At 46.2% G+C, this 16,154-nt stretch overlaps 1 protein-coding gene across 2 annotated transcripts in view; it reads left to right on the forward strand.

The window, feature by feature from the left end:
- Nucleotides 1–16,154, forward strand: part of MCF2L2 (MCF.2 cell line derived transforming sequence-like 2) — a 317,075-nt gene that overhangs the window by 120,630 nt on the left and 180,291 nt on the right. For both annotated transcript variants that reach the window (XM_048863063.2, XM_048863066.2), the window contains 2 exons: nt 8,593–8,709; nt 15,702–15,851. In XM_048863063.2, the coding sequence (XP_048719020.2) occupies nt 8,593–8,709; nt 15,702–15,851 (267 nt within the window). The remainder of the gene's footprint in view (nt 1–8,592; nt 8,710–15,701; nt 15,852–16,154) is intronic.

Genomic DNA, 16,154 nt, shown 5'->3' on the forward strand with positions numbered 1-16,154 from the left:
GTTTATAATGACTCTTGGGCTCTCAGCCCGCCCCACAACCCAAGCCATGTTTATTCATCTCCTTCATTGTATGTTAAATGTGTATAGTTGGGGTGGGGTGTGTGGAGTGTAGTATAATGTGATGCACGTAGTCAATTCTGTGCCAGCTCTGGGGTTTACATATTAAGCCATTTTGCCTGAGCTTCTTTCAGATTTGTTCCTAATTGTGTATTTGCCTTTTGATGGGGGGGTCTCTTCTAAATAGAAATGTATGATAGTTATTATTATTTCATATTGTTTTCATTCATATTCTGTACACTGCTGAACCCACTAAGTAAGTAATAATGATTTTACAGGGAGCTTTCATCATGATTTTATTTAATTGTTTTACACGGGACTTTTGGTTTAAATTGATTGGCAAAAGAACCCACCTTGTCCCCATTAATTGCTAGGTCTGGCTGATAGCTCCGTGTTTGGGCCCGATTGCATAGTGGCAAACATCCACTGACCTCATTATGAGCAGGAGCAGAACGGTTATTGCTTATGTGTAAGGCTAAGATTTTGTCACGGATATTTTTAGTAAAAGTCACGGACAGGTCACGGGTAATAAAGAAAAATTCACGGAAGCCCGTGACTTGTCCCTGACTTTTACTAAAAATATCCATGATAAAAGGGGAAGGGGCTGAGCAGATGCCATGGGGCTGGGAGCTTCCAGCCCCTCCCGCCCCAGCTGTGGCTAGGAGCTGCAGGGTCCTCTGCCTCCCGCAGTGGCGTTGGGAGCCGTAGAAATCCCCCTGGGACACGTGGCAGCGGGCAGGGAGCTGTGGGAATCCCCCTGCCACTGGCAGTGGGCAGGGAGCTGCAGGGATCCCCTGCTGCCACCGGCAGCAGGTGGGGAGCTGCAGGGATCCCCTGCTGGCGACGGACAGGGAGCTGTGGGGATCGTTTGCTGCCAGCGGCGACGGGTGAGGAGCTGCGGGGATCCCCTGCCGCCACCGGCGACAGTGGGGAGAGCTCTCGGGAGTCCCCCGTGTTGCTGCCGGCAGGTGGGGAGCTGCAGGGGTCCCCCATGCCGCTGGTGGGGGCCAGGAACCCCGGGGTACACCCCCCCTGCCCGCAGCAGCTGGGAGCTTGGGGGCATCACTGCCTTACGCGGCGGGAGTACCTCACAGCTCCCTGCTGCTGCGGGAGGCTGCGGAACCCTGCAGCTCCCAGCCGCTAGGGCTGAAGTCCCGGAGGTCTTTGGAAGTCATGGATTCTGTGACTTCTGTGACTAAATCGTAGCCTTTCTTGTGTGTTCATTGTGGGCTGGGCTGTGCCATGCCCTGTATAGATGTGCAAGGGGGTGGGGGTAGATAGCACAAATAGTCTTTGTTCCCCTTTGTAGCTCAGGTGTAGGGGCAAGTGTGACAGCTGCCATCCTGGCCACCACGCTGGGGATTGAACCGGGGACCTCCAGAGCTAACACCAAGAGTTGCTAGAGCTTGAGTTTATGAGCCGAGATTTTGTAACCGTGGCTGTAACAGACTCAGATCCTCCACGGATTGGGCACAGAGGAAGGGGACTTGTAAACATACACGCACCAGTGGGTTACTGGTACATGAGGACTGGTGGAATCTAGCCCCAACACCGTCCCAGGATTTCTAAATGGGACTTGGAAGGGTGGGTTGAAAGTGGCTCAGTCCAGACCAACGGAGCAGGGTTCCCGCAGAGAGAGCGCACACTGCATTCTCTAACTGGATGGAGTGGAGGATGCTGCATTCCCTGCATTCCCTGGGTACCTGGTGCCTACCTCAGCCAATCACAAAGCCTATGGGAATGATGTCTAGCGGGCAAGCTTCCCTCATCTCCACTCCAACGTGGACAGCAGCTTAGAGCCATAGTTTTCACTGAAATATTTTGGCCTGGTCCTTCTCCCACTGACGGCAGCGGTGCAGGTTTGTGTTGGTGAATTATAGTCCTAAAACCAATACAAATACCTATCTTTTATTCCAGTGTCAATTTAAAGATGAAAAGTGTTCCCATCACACCCTGCAAGAGTCACAGAACACGTGCTCTTGTCCTCAATTAGCTGCAAGACATTTCCACAGCAGCTGCTGCGTCAGATGTCCCTGCCCCGACAGGGACGGGTTTGCTACAGAATTAGAATTTGCCAACAGTTCAGCCTCCTTCATACTCACTGAATCTTTTAAGAGAAACATAAAGATTCCACTTCAAATGGTGGGTGGTGGTTGAAATCAAGAGTTAAGAACTTTGACGTCTGGGAGTTCAGGGTGCTCACAGGATGGGGCATGGAGTTACTCATTATTATTTGTATCATAATATAAGGATGATGTAGCTGGTTTACAGATGGAGAAACTGAGACACAGAGCACTTATGGCCTACATTTTCTACAACTTTCATTGATTTTAGATTTGGGTGCCCAGGTTCAGACACCGGGGGGGCCTGATTTTCGGAAGTGCTGAGCACCCACAGCTCAGACTGAAGTCTGGGGGGAGCTACGTGTGTCCGTCATCTTTGAAAATAAGGACTAAGGTGTCTCAGGTTGGGTGCCCAAAATTAGTGGAGACTTTTTTAAACAACTTCCTCCCAAGTGTCCTGCTTGCGATCGCACAGTGAATCGGTGTCGGATCCAGGAAAAGAACCCAGTTGCCCTACCCACCAGGTCACACTACTTGTCCCTTCGCCTTTCAACTGTTTGGAGATTTGTATAAATTAAAGAAAGACATTGGGCTGGCAACAGTAGTTTCACCATGCAGCTCATAGGGGGTGCATTTCCTCTGCAGAGAGGCAGCTGAGTTAGGGTTAGACTGGGACGCTAGTAGAGGCTGAAACAAAATATGCTGCAAAACGTAACAATACAAACATACAGTATGCAAATATGTTTAATAAAATTGGTGTGCCGAGTTAAACCAGTATTTGACTGGGTGGGAACCATGGCTTGTTTCCAAGGCATAATGTAGCAATATTGGATTATGCCGGGGTTTATCTGAGCTGAGCCAGTTCAAGACACTGAGCTGAATTCAGGAAGGAGCTCCAGGATCTTCCATGGCAGGAGGTGCAGCTAAATGACCCTTTGTTCTGGCTGCTGAATACTGAAGCTCAATAAAGTGAAGTTGCCTTTACAGCATACTCAGTCCATTAGGAGACACTGATTTATGTCCATGCAGCTGCCAATTCTACAAACTTCCCACTTCCCGAGCTTTGCAACCTCGGTGTAATTTGACTCCGTTCACATAGACCCCAGCACTAAATACTGATGGTTTTGCCTCAAAAATATGCCCCTCCCACCCCATCTTCATTATCTTATCCAGGCCCAGTAATCTCTAACCTAAGCTGTTACACGCTCCTCCTTTCCTGCTTCCTCAACACCAGCCATGGTGGCCTCTTCATGCTGTCTGATTGAAGACAATGGGAATTGGGGTTGTTTAGAGCATTACAGGACTGGATCCCTAGCATGCTGGATGGCTCCCATGTTACCAGATTTGCCCGTTACTTTGGGGTCCGCTCATTTATTAGGGTTACTCTTTGGGGTGGGAGTGTTCTGTAATTTTATTAATGTACTGCTTGTGTCACTTGTGTTTTCATGTGGGGCTCTACTTCTCCCTTCTGCAAGTCCCCTCCCAATGGAGCTACCCTGCAGGACCTAGGTTCCCCAGGGCTGGGTTCCTCCAGCCCCAGAACCAGACGAACGCACGCGCACACACACATATTAACAGAGCAAGTCTGAGCAGACCGGGCCAATCAGCACTTTCAAGCTGCTCCCCTTATATGCCCTGGACTCAGCTGACTGGGTTGAGCTGCACTTCCAAGCTGCAACTCTTGTATGTCCCAGGTTCAGCATGTACCTATCCCCACTTTCACGTCACCATGGTACTAGTAGTAACCCACTTGATGAGCAAACCCCACAGTATTTGTGGGTGCTACAGGGATCTTTAACTTAGGTAAAAGACGCATTGCTGCAGAGTAAATGGGGAAGCTAAAAACACAAAAGAGAAAGTTCAGAGAGAGTGAGAGAGAGAGAGAAAGAGAGAGAGAAGCAACCAGCTTAACCATAAAAGTTATTTATTGAATAATAGTGATAACCACACAAGGAGAGCCTAAACCAACTTAATAGTTACATTATTAAAGGTTACAAAAGTCATATATAGAAAACTATACCTGATCAAACAAGTCAGGGTTAGAAAGTTATACCTGAGGTAGAAAAGAAAACAGAGAGAGAGAGAGAGAGAGAGATGGCATCTCACCCATTCTCTGAAGCTTGAACTGGTCAGGATTCCCAGGTGATGGTGGTAGCTCAGAGTCCTGAGTGCTGGAGACAGGCAGAGCCCCCAGCACGATCAGTCAGGAGAAGATGAAATCTCAGTGGAACTGATGCAGAGTTGGATCCATGCATCAGAACACTTACTTGAACATAGATAGGGGTTTTTGTACAGAAACAACAATGGTTCAAGGGAGAACACTAGATCTGTTTATGGGTAAACTGATGACTCAAGGGTTTTTTTTAGATTAGACAAAAAGGGCTGATCGCTCCTAGCTATGGGTGGTGTTTCTTCCAGGGAGCTCACAATGCAATTAGGCTGCTTCAGTATTTTGGATATCAATCAAGGATTTATTACTAGAATTGGTCTGATAACTGCTGAGCTGGGTGTGTGCAGGCGTAGGTTCATTAACATCTGGAGCAGAGATCCCCCAGGATGCAGTGCTTCTCTGCTTTTCTGGTTCCAGAGTTCAGTGCCATTCCTGCCTTGGAATCTCTGTTCTCTTTTCTGTATGCTAATGGAGATGTCTCCCTGTCCCATCTTCGATGCAGATGAGGCTAGAGGAGTTGCCTTAATCTTGTCACCCTTGTCAGGAGGGATCTAGGTGTGTCTCCCACCGCCCTTCACTGCTCTCTGCAAGTCTTTTCTCTGATCGGTTTTGGTTCAAGCAGAGGCTGGGGGAGGGGTGTCTTTCATGAGTCAGACAGGCTAGATACTGTGCCCTGGTTCCCCAAGAACACAGAGCTGACTGGTATCACCCACTCCTGCTCTTGTAGTTTCAAGGACCCACTACCTCATGATTTACCTGGCTCTGGGCTGGCACTCTGCCTGGCTACATTAACAGCTTTGCTGTTGGCTCAGTGTGACAAGTGTATCAGGTTTTTAAAACCCTTCCCACGCGTTCAAAGTACATGCCAGTGTTCCATGGTGATGTCAGTAGAAGACTGGAGCAGCAGATCTCTGTCACCAAGTCCGCCGGGAGTCTGGAGGGGGGAACTCTGCAGCAAAGCCGTTCAGACTGACATTTCTAAAGTGACTTGCAGTTCCCAATCAGCTCGCAGACTTCATGCTCCAGGCTGATGCTAATCCAAACTGAGCTAGTCTCTGTGAGCCTCCTGACTTGCAACATCACAAAGGGGGCTCTGGATGAACATTCTGTGCATAGCTTTTCTTTTGACTTTACTCTTTTTAATGTAAAAAGAAAAGGAGTACTTATGGCACCTTTGAGACTAACAAATTTATTTGAGCATAAGCTTTCATGAGCTACAGCTCACTTCATCAGATGCAGTGGCTTCATTTTAATGTGTTTCATTTGGGTGGGTGAAACATCCCAGGACATCACGCTATGCACAAAGTTGACTATGGCAGGATCCTTGAGTTCAGGGTTGTCAAGGTTCCTTCCCCACTCTAACTTCTAGGGTATAGATGTGGGGACCTGCATGAAAACCCCCTAAGTTTATTTTTACCAGCTTAGGTTAAAACTTCCCCAAGGTACAAACTATTTTACCTTTTGCCCTTGGACTTATTTTGCTGCTACCACCAAGCATCTTAACAGATATATAACCGGGAAAGAGCCCGCTTGGAAACGTCTTTCCCCCCAATATCCTCCCCAAACCCTGCACCCCCTTTCCTGGGGAAGGCTTGATAAAAATCCTCACCAATTTGCATAGGTGAACACAGACCCAAACCCTTGGATCTTAAAAACAATGAAAAAGCAATCAGGTTCTTAAAAGAAGAATTTTAATTGAAGAAAAAAAGTAAAAGAATCACCTCTGTAAAATCAGGATGGTAAATACCTTACAGGGTAATCAGATTCAAAACATAGAGAATCCCTCTAGGCAAAACCTTAAGTTACAAAAAGACACAAAAACAGGAATATACATTCCATTCAGCACAGCTATTTTATCAGCCATTTAAACAGAACAGAATCTAACGCATAAAGTGAGCTGTAGCTCACGAAAGCTTATGCTCAAATAAACTGGTTAGTCTCTAAGATGCCACAAGTACTCCTTTTCTTTTTACTAAGTTCTAAGACTCCATTCCTTTTCTGTTCCTGGCAAAAGCATCACACAGACAGAGAGAGCCTTTGTTTCTGCCCCCCTCCTGCTTTGAAAATATCTTGTCTCCTCATTGGTCATTTTGGTCAGGTGCCAGCGAGTTTATCCTAGCTTCTTAACCCTTTACAGGTGAAAGGGCTTTTCCTCTGGCCAGGAGGGATTTTAAAGGTGTTTACCCATCCCTTTATATTTATGACAAGGGTCCAGGAGCCTGAGGATCCCAAAACACTCAAGGATTGGTGAATAAAACCTTACAACCTGTTTGAAGCATCTAATCTAATCTAATCTATTGAATGTATAAAGTGCCAGTTAACAGAGTTCCTGAGGCCATGATCCTGCATTTATCTCCAAACAAGTGCAAGCGTCCATCCACAGTGAGTCAATTTCAGGATCATGCCCTGAGCATGCTCTTGTTATCTCCACTGTATAGCTTGGGAAACAGAAGCACAGAGGGGTTAAGTGACTTGCCCAAGGTCTCACAGCAGATCAGTGGCAGGGATAAAACCCAGAACTCCAGTTTCCCACTCCTGTGCTTTTTTAATCCCTACGTCATACTTCCTTTGTTAACACAGAAGCCTGGGAGTCAGGAGACTTGAGTTCCATTCCCAGTTCTTTACAGTGTGAGTCATTTAGAACATGACCTTCAGCGATGCTGAGCATCTCCCATTGACTTCAGATGGAGTTGTGGGCAATCAGGATGCCTGAAAATCAGCCACCAAATCTCTCTGTAAAATAGAAGTAATAATGATACCTACTAGCTAGCTACCTACCTCATAAGGCCATTGTGCAGATCCATTAACGTTTGTAACCCACTTTCAGATCCTTAGATGGAATGTTCTATAGGAGTCTAACATATCAATTTCTGAAAGGGACATTTATACCCAGTGGCCACTCCCACTACCTGTTTCCCTCCAGCCTGTAGCAATAAAAATGGTCTTTGACGTTCTAGTTCCCTTTCTGCTCTGAGTGGTCAGGTCCACTGGCCTGAAATAAACACTCTGCCAAAATTAATGACTGAGGATTTGCTGAATGAGTCCATTCTAATTGGCTTATCCAAATAACATTATCCATCATCTGAGGGTTTTAAGGGCATAACTACCAATAGGTGTAAAAGTGTCAAATAAAGGATTGCCAGGGGACTGGTTGGTTCACAGGATTAGAAATGGGTTATGGAGATTTTTCAGAGATTTTTATGGAGTCTATGGTCTGAATTTGGACCAGGCTGGTACCATAGTGACTGGCTGACTTTGCTAGCTGCTGGCAGTTTGTAGGCCTACAACCAGAAGGTCTTACTTGAGTTCCTAGTGGCCTTGAGTCCTGTTAGCAACATTAGCAGAGAAGCCAAGAATCAAATGTGAAGGAAGACTGAGTTACTCTCTGCCCAGATGCTCTGTCCATGTGGCAGCGTGCTGGGACAGGGACACGGAGGAGAAACTTTATTGACACATTGTGGACTTCAGTTTCCACAGTCCTTAATCTGTTACCTTTCTTAAGTGCTTCTCTCCATGCCAAAGCCCGCCTCTACTGATTAGCCTTCATTTGCATTTGAATGCGTTTCTGACCTGTGGCTGATTATGCTTTATTGGCTAAGGTAAAGGAAACTGTCTTTCTCAACCTGCTGTATGAAACTCAGCCTGCACCCAGTGTAAAGTTTGCGCTTTATGGCCTATGTTCTTAAAGATATGTCATGGGAATTATTGTGGGGGAAGTTCTGTGGGCTGTGTTTTATAGGAGGTCAGACTAAGTGATCACAGTGGTCCCTTCTGGCGTTGAAGTCTATGAAATCCATGAATCTGAAGCTTAATACAAATCTGCCTTTATTTCATTATGCAGTTCTAGTTTTTCAGGTTTGCTGGGAAGGTAGCTCATGTAAGGGTTAGAGCAGGGAAATAAGAATCAGGACTTATGACACCAGGATATATGAGGAGTAACTTCACTGAACTTAGTGGAGTTACAGTGGTGTAAATTTGGTGTAAATGAGAGGAGAATCAGACCTTCGGGGTCTAGTCTCAGCACACCCCTTGGCATACTTGTATGACCTCCCCGTCCCTTGATTTCCCTGTCTGTAAAATAAATAATATTTATCTATATATCACAGGGGTGCTCAGATGAAAGTGCAAATGTATATTATAAATAATGACAAATTATTGGTTTTGTTGAAACTGCCCAGGGTCGAAGTCAGCATGGAATTTGGCCATACACATATAAGCTGAATAGGGAACCTAGGAGGAAGGATCTAAACTGCAGTGTTATCTCTCTTAATTAATACATTGTGTTTGGATTCATCATTGCAGATCATCATGTTAAATTCTGTTTCTGATCTACATGGCTATATTGACAAAAGTCAGCTAACCCGGGAGTTAGGGGGAACCCTGGAATATGGCCACAGTCAATGGATACACCATCGAACTGTGAGTATTGTGTCTTGTATTCATTCCATTCTGCATCCTGAAGTCTCCAGGTGATGATTTCTACTTAAATATTAACGGATGATTCTCCAGTTAAAGTTAGGCCTGTGACTTTTATTAGAGCTTAATGGAATCTATTCACCCAAATCCACTACACAATGGAGGGAGAAAAGACCATCCCAAAATCTTGTAGGGGCTTGGAAAGACTGGTCTGTGAAGCTTACATCCAAATGCTTCTCTGTAGTAGGACCCCAATTCAATACAGCATCTCTATGCAGCAAAGCAATGAGACTGCAGCACATGGTTAACGTTAAGCATGTACTTAAGTGCTTTGCTGAGTCAGAGCCTAAGAACCTCACTTTAATGAGAATCAAATATTCCTGTGTTTGTGAGGAAAAAAGCACTGAAGCCACTGGATTTTATTTTTACTCCTGGGGGAATTCTGTGCCAAAATTAAAAATTCAGAATAAAAAAATTAAAAATTCTGCGCACAATATTTTAAAATTCTGCATATTTTATTTGTTAAAATAATGCAATATAATCACGCTGCTTTCAATTATTTTGGTAATTTATTTAAACCTACAGTACAATGGATGGAGAGAGGGGAGCATTGGAGGAAATCCCCAAATCCCCTTTGTCTAATAGTAATGTAGCTAGTATTGCCTCTTTACTTCTAGTTATTAGTCAACAAATATATGCAGCCATATGCTCAGTGTTACATCATCGGCAACTGAAGAGCAAGCAAGGGCTGGGGACTCAAACTCACAATTTATATTGGCTACTGACCATCTCCAGAGAGGTCAGTAGCAAACAGTTCATGGAGCACATTTTGATAGGAATTATTTTCAGTCCAAAAATGTAGACCAGTTCTAATCGCTAAAGCACCATAAGCATTTATAAGACCATACTGTCCTTTACAATAAGGCTCCTTTACACCACTCTGACAATGTAAAGGAGCCTTAGATGTTTTACACCTGTTTTATACTCCTGGGGGAATTCACTAAGAACAATGGGAACAATTCACTAAGCAGGCAGGCTGCTACATTCTGCTCTGCCTGAGGGGACAGAGCCTGGCCCACACCTACCTCCTCAGAAACACCCCAAAGCCCTGCCCCTCCACGCTAAGCATACCGCAGTAGTGAGCGAGACGGACAGAGTCTCTCTTTCTCTCTCTCTCTCTCTCTCACATACATGACTGCCCAGCCCCCCCACTCCGGTGGTGATTTATGTCTCCACAAGCTGCTCTGGGTGCCCAAACCGATCTGCCTGCACTGCTGGGGAGGGGCGCATGACCGTTCTTGCAGCTTCCCTTTACTTCCCCATCATAAGTCATTTTTCTGCAGGGAAGCAAAGAAATCTGTGGAGGCCATGAATTCTGTGCATGTGCAATGACGCAGAATTCCCCCAGGAGTATATTTTCCTTTGTTTTCATTTCTTCACTATGTAAAAATGCATGACAGAGTGGGTCTCATTTCTTCGATAACCAAAGAACAGTATGGCAGTAATAATTGGAACTGGAAGGCACAAAGAAAGACTTTTCTTTCTATTGACCCTGAAAGAACTTGTTACTTGCTTAGATGTTTAATCCCCCCTCTTGGGTTGATTAATGTATTTCAATGGCTAATCATCCATACATACGAATAAGTTATTGTCTTGGAAAGGATGGCAGCTGCAAAGACCTTATCTCAAATTCCGGACTGTTAAGACCAAAGGTGTTCATTCATCTTCTTATGCAGAAAGGAGCAAAATGCAAAGTTGGGCCCTGATCTGGAAAGGGATTGATTTCACTGGGGCTGTGAGCAGTGCCGAGGTCCATCTGGGCAGATCTGCTTGTAGGATTGGGACCTTTGGGGATGTGTGGAACTAAACCCTATGTCGGGAAGTGTTCTGAGCTGAGTGGCTGGTTTTGGCCAAACTCTGTAATTGACCACCAACGCAGGCTTAAAACTCTCAGAAGAAATGTCTCAGAATATTTCTGGCTATTTCCTTATGACAAACCACACGGCGAAGGGCATGATTTTCTCACACAGAGTGACTTCCAGCTGTTCATGGTTCTTGCTTTTTTATGGGACTTTCATGTCCCCTGCTGTGACATTCTGGGGCTCAGCCCAGACCAGTAAAGGATTGTGTCACTGCTTGCCCTGCAGCTCTAGGTGCCTTCACTGCTCTGCAGCTGTGGCTCACAACCTAGACACCAACAGCCAGCAGACAAGCATACAGATCACACCCTGGCTTCCACAGCCCAGTTACTGTTTGAAGAGTGACTCCAACACTCCCCCCAGTCCTGAATTTCTCCAAATCTGTCTCCCTGCAGTGTCCAGCTCTCTCCTGGGACACGTGCAGAAGCAATTACATTTGCTTCTCCTTTAAAGAGACAGACACTGCAGCTTGTTATCTTGACTGGCTTTAATAATCACTTCAGTGCAGTCAAAGCACTTGCTTGGTTTAGATAAAACATAAAACAAGTTTATTCAGTTAAAAAAAGTAAGTTCAGGTACAAGGGATAAAGAGAGAAATGGTTACAAACAAAAGCAAAAATACACTTCTGTGACTAAGTATCAGAGGGGTAGCCGTGTTAGTCTGTATCACAAAAACAACGAGGAGTCCAGTGGCACCTTAAAGACTAACAGATTTATTTGGACATAAACTTTCATGGGTAAAAAACCCACTTCTGTGACTGGAACTTAATTTCAGCCAGTTATAGTCTTTACCTAAGCAGCTTTCTCACCTATATTCAGTTCCCAGAGACTTCAACCCCCTGGGTTGAAGGATCTCCTTTTCTCAGATGTACAAGAGCTCTGGCCTCTTGTATCTGCCCAGTAATGGATAACTGTGGGTTTCTCTCCCCTTTCTTTTTATAGTCCAGTAAACCTTTGAAATGTAGTCTGTGAAAAGGTAGCCAAGACAAGGCTCCTTTTCCCTGTTGTGTGAGGTCCCCACGCTGTCTGGTGTAGACTCCATGCTGTCTAGTCCCCCAAAGTGGTGATTTTTACAGTGCAAATGATCTGTTCCTGCAACTCACACAAATGAATAGCCCACTGAATTTGGCCACACCTGGCTTGAGGTGTTGGCCTCTTTCCTTCCTCTGGAGAAAAACTGATTATCAACTCTTCTGGACATGGTTGGTTTAAGCACATTTTGGTCCCATCTTTCCAGCATAACAAGTCCTTTGTGGATTTGCCATACGTACATCACATAAGAATGTTAATAATCGTTGAGTTATGAGTTTTCCAGTGATGCCACCTTTTGGATAAATATCATGACAATGTTGTGTTAGGTGTAGTGAGCATGTCAGGCCTGCAAAGAGTTGCTGACCGAGTAGTGAACCACCAGGGGACCTCTGTGTCACACCTCCATACTGAGAAAAGGTACTTGGTTTGCTAAATTCCCATGTGACTTTAATATCATGGTGTGCATTTTACTGCCCTTATGAAGCTGAGCTTTTCCCCCTCCCCTTGAAGTCATGATGATCTTGTTTTCTAGCCATACAGACTGATTTTCCATTCTCTTATGGGTTTGTCTGCATGGGGAAATTGACCAGAATAGCTATTCTGCAATAGCTATTCTGTGCTTTAAATTCATATCCTAGTTATTCTGGAATAACTTCCTTGTGTAGACAAGTTGTTATCCTGGCACCCAACCTTTGTATCTTCACTGACTTCATTGGAGTCACTCCTGCCTTACACCAGTGCATAGGCGCCGTCTTTATGAGTTGCTGGGGGGTGCTGGACCCCCGCTCCACCACAGGCCCCGCCCCTACTCCACCCCTTCCCTCAATCCCCCGCCCTGCCTCTGCTCTGCCCTGTTATGCCCCCTCCCCCACAGCGCCTCTTGCACACCGCTGAACAGCTGATCCACAGTGGGCAGGAGGCGCTGGGTGGGAGGGGGAGGAGCTGAATCGGGAGGGCTGATGGTGGGTGCTCAGCACCCACTATTTTTAATACCCCCCAATTTAATAGCCCTGGTGTCACCGCCTATGCACCAGTGTAAGAATGAGATCCTCCTGCCCCCATTGACGTCAATGGGAGTTTTATCACTGACATCAGTGGGACCAAGGAGGACTTGTGGCACCTTAGAGACTAACAAATTTATTTGAGCATAAGCTTTCGTGAGCTACAGCTCACTTCATCGGATGCATTCAGTGGAAAATACAGTGGGGAGATTTATATACACAGAGAACATGAAATAGTGGGTGTTACCGTACACACTGTAATGAGAGCGATCGCTTAAGGTGAGCTATTACCAGCAGAAGAGCGGGTGGGGGGGACCTTTTGTAGTGATAATCAAGGTGGGCCATTTCCAGCAGTTGACAAGAACATCTGAGGAACAATGGCGGGGGGGGGGGGGGTGAAATAGTTTTCCTCAGACGTTCTTGTCAACTGCTGGAAATGGCCCACCTTGATTATCACTACAACAGTTCCCCCTCTCCCCCTCCCCCCCCCCCGCTCTCCTGCTGGTAATAGCTCATCTTAAGTGATCACTCTCGTTACAGTGTGTATGGTAACACCCATTGTTTCATGTTCTCTATGGATATAAATCTCCCCACTGTATTTTCCACTGAATGCATCCGATGAAGTGAGCTGTAGCTCACAAAAGCTTATGTTCACATAAATTGGTTAGTCTCTAAGTGCCACAAGTACTCCTTTTCTTTTTGCGAATACAGACTAACACGGCTGCTACTCTGAAACCTATCAGTGGGACCAGGATTTCACCCTAAGTAAGAAGTGAAACAGGCCCCGAGTCTCAACTGTGCTGAAGAGATACCTTTACGAAAGACCAGAAGTTGCTCTCCCTTCAGGAGAGGGTGAAACGTGGATTATTTGTGGGCTTTGCAAATGGTCACAAATTGCAACATCATTCAGTTTAAAAACAAATTAGCTAAAGGAAAGTTTGCATTGTGCATTACGGACAGAAGATGCTAAGCTGGGTGTGTATGTGGTATAGAAACTGTGTCGGGGTGTTGGGGGGGGCAGGGTTTATTGGTTAAAATTTTTCTCTGCCCCGTTTGTAGCAGTCTCCCAGTATTTGTTTTACACTGAGCACATAGCATGCCGCTAGCAGAGTTGTTAATCTAGAATTTCACCCTTCACCAGAACGGGGAATCTCACAGCAATCAAGCAAGCAACCACCACCTATGCATTGCATAACTGGCCTTGACAACTTCCTGAGCACAGTTGCAGTTAGCTTGGTCCAAGTGTAAACATTTGGGACAGAGAAAACAATCGCTAGCAGCTATAAGGAATGCAATCTCTGCATGTGCCTAAATAAAGTAGGGCAGGGCTCTTGTAACATGAAGAAAAAAATCTCATGCAGCTACTTGATGCAAGATAAAAAGCTTTTTGTCACAGTAGATGAGTTTGATCAAAGTATTTCACCCTGAAAAACTAGTATGGGAGTGAGTGGTTTGAAGGGTTTGCATGCTTCTTTCCATAGCCTTCATAACTCTCACTTTCATCTTAAAAAAAAATAAAAAAATAAAAATTGATCCGTCTCAATTTGGTTGTGAGAAATAGTTATGTAGAAGCATTCAAGGGATGGAGAGGCAACAATACTCAAAGTTGTGTTAAGTTTTCAATAATGATATGGCAATGGTCCCCAAACTGTGGGACACGCTCCCCTAGGGGGGCATGGAGGAACATTCGGGGCGTGCTGCAGGGCCCAGGCTAGCCCCTAAGGGCAGGTAGAGAGGGAGCATCAGCTAGTCCATCTCCGCCTTCATCTGCAGCTCCGCTCCCGGCCAGGGCTTCAACCACACCCCCAGGCATGGACCCCAACCGTGGCCCGGTGATGGCTTCCATTCCCAGCCCCAGCCCTGCCCCCGGCCACAGCTCTGCTCCCAGCTGTAGATCCGCCCTCAGCTGGGGCCCCAGCCTCAGCCCGGTTGCCCCTGTCCATGTCCCTCCTCACCCAGGAGCCACAGCCCCGCTTCCGGTCCCAGCTGTGGGTGGGCCTGGACGAGGTAAGGGGGGGGCGTGATCATGAAAAGTTTGGGGACCATTGCAATACGGGCAAAGGAATGGAAGGGGATGACTGTGGAATATTGCTTCAAATACAGATGGGCATTCTGGATTTGTACATCCTGATACGTGAGATGTAGACAGATATTCTTCCTCAGTGGGAATCTGACTATAAAAACATTAACTGGAAAAAGCTTTGCTGAGTTCTTCAGTGTCCTCTCAGCCTAGACAAGGCCTTACATAAATGCTTTCAACATTGCAGAATATTCCAGTGAGCTTCACACAGGACTGTGAGCCAGAATTCTTTAAATTCTAATCTTGGCTCCCACACCGACCCCCTGTGGCTTTGGGCAAGTCACATTAGCTCTGTGAATTTCTCCAGCGGGGAAATGGAGGTGATTGTAATTGTTGATCTACCCCATATAATGATGCGCTGCCTGGCTTGTCAGCAGGACTTGCACCTGGGATCTTCAGCACCACAGCACCGAACTCTACAGCTTGAGCTAAAGGACTAACTCCATTAGCTAGTAGCAGTATTAACCTGTTATCCCATAGTGGACCATCCACTAGAGCAGCGGTTCTCAAACTTCATTGCACCGTGACCCCCTTCTGACAACAAAAATTACTACACGACCCCAGGAGGGGGGACCAAAGACCGAGGCCACCTGAGCCCCACTGCCTGAGCTCCTCCATGGGCCGGGGGGCCAAAGCTGAAGCCCAAGGGCGTCTGCCCTGGGTGGGGGGCATGTAACCTTAGCCTGGGTGGTGGGCATTTGGCTTTAGCTTCAGGCCTGAGTGGTGGAGCTTTTACTTTGGCTACAGACTTGCTGCGGCCCATGGCCAACACCAGCCTTGGCAACCCCATTAAAATGGGGTCCAGACCCACAGTTTGAGAACCCCTGCACTAGGGGGAGACGTGACACCCTTTACCAGTATGTCACATTCACCGCTTCAAAGCATGGTACCATACACTAAGAAATACTGTTGAACTGTGAAATAACCAGCTTGTGATGCTGTATAATGCTGCTGCCTTTCCAGGCCATTGAGAACTTTGCCATGACGGTGAAAACGACAGCACAGATGCTACAGACCTTTGGAACGAACCTGGCAGAGACTGAGCTTCCCAACGATGTGCAGTGCACAGAGGAACTCCTCTCCTCCCACACACAGCACCACGACAAGCTGAAGGTGAGTAATGCTGCGTGACAGCCTTGCCACTTGGTGCAATGTAGGATTTCCCAAGAGCAGGTTTGCTCTCTGCATTGATTCAGCCTTGGCTTGCTCCAGGGAGGAGTGAAAAATAAAGTGTCATTTTTTTTTCCACTTGCCACATAACTAGTAATTACCTAACGCACTTTAGGAAGCTACAGAAGCTGGCATTAAATTAATGCTAGAGGCTGGCCAATAGATGAGCTAGAACAAGAGTCCTGACTTTTTGGGGTTGCCTGGTAGAGAACTGGCTTTTCCTGTGTTGTTTGGAGGCAGAGTAGG

This window comes from Caretta caretta, chromosome 9, assembly GCF_965140235.1.
Source record: "Caretta caretta isolate rCarCar2 chromosome 9, rCarCar1.hap1, whole genome shotgun sequence".
NCBI lineage: Eukaryota > Metazoa > Chordata > Testudines > Cheloniidae > Caretta > Caretta caretta.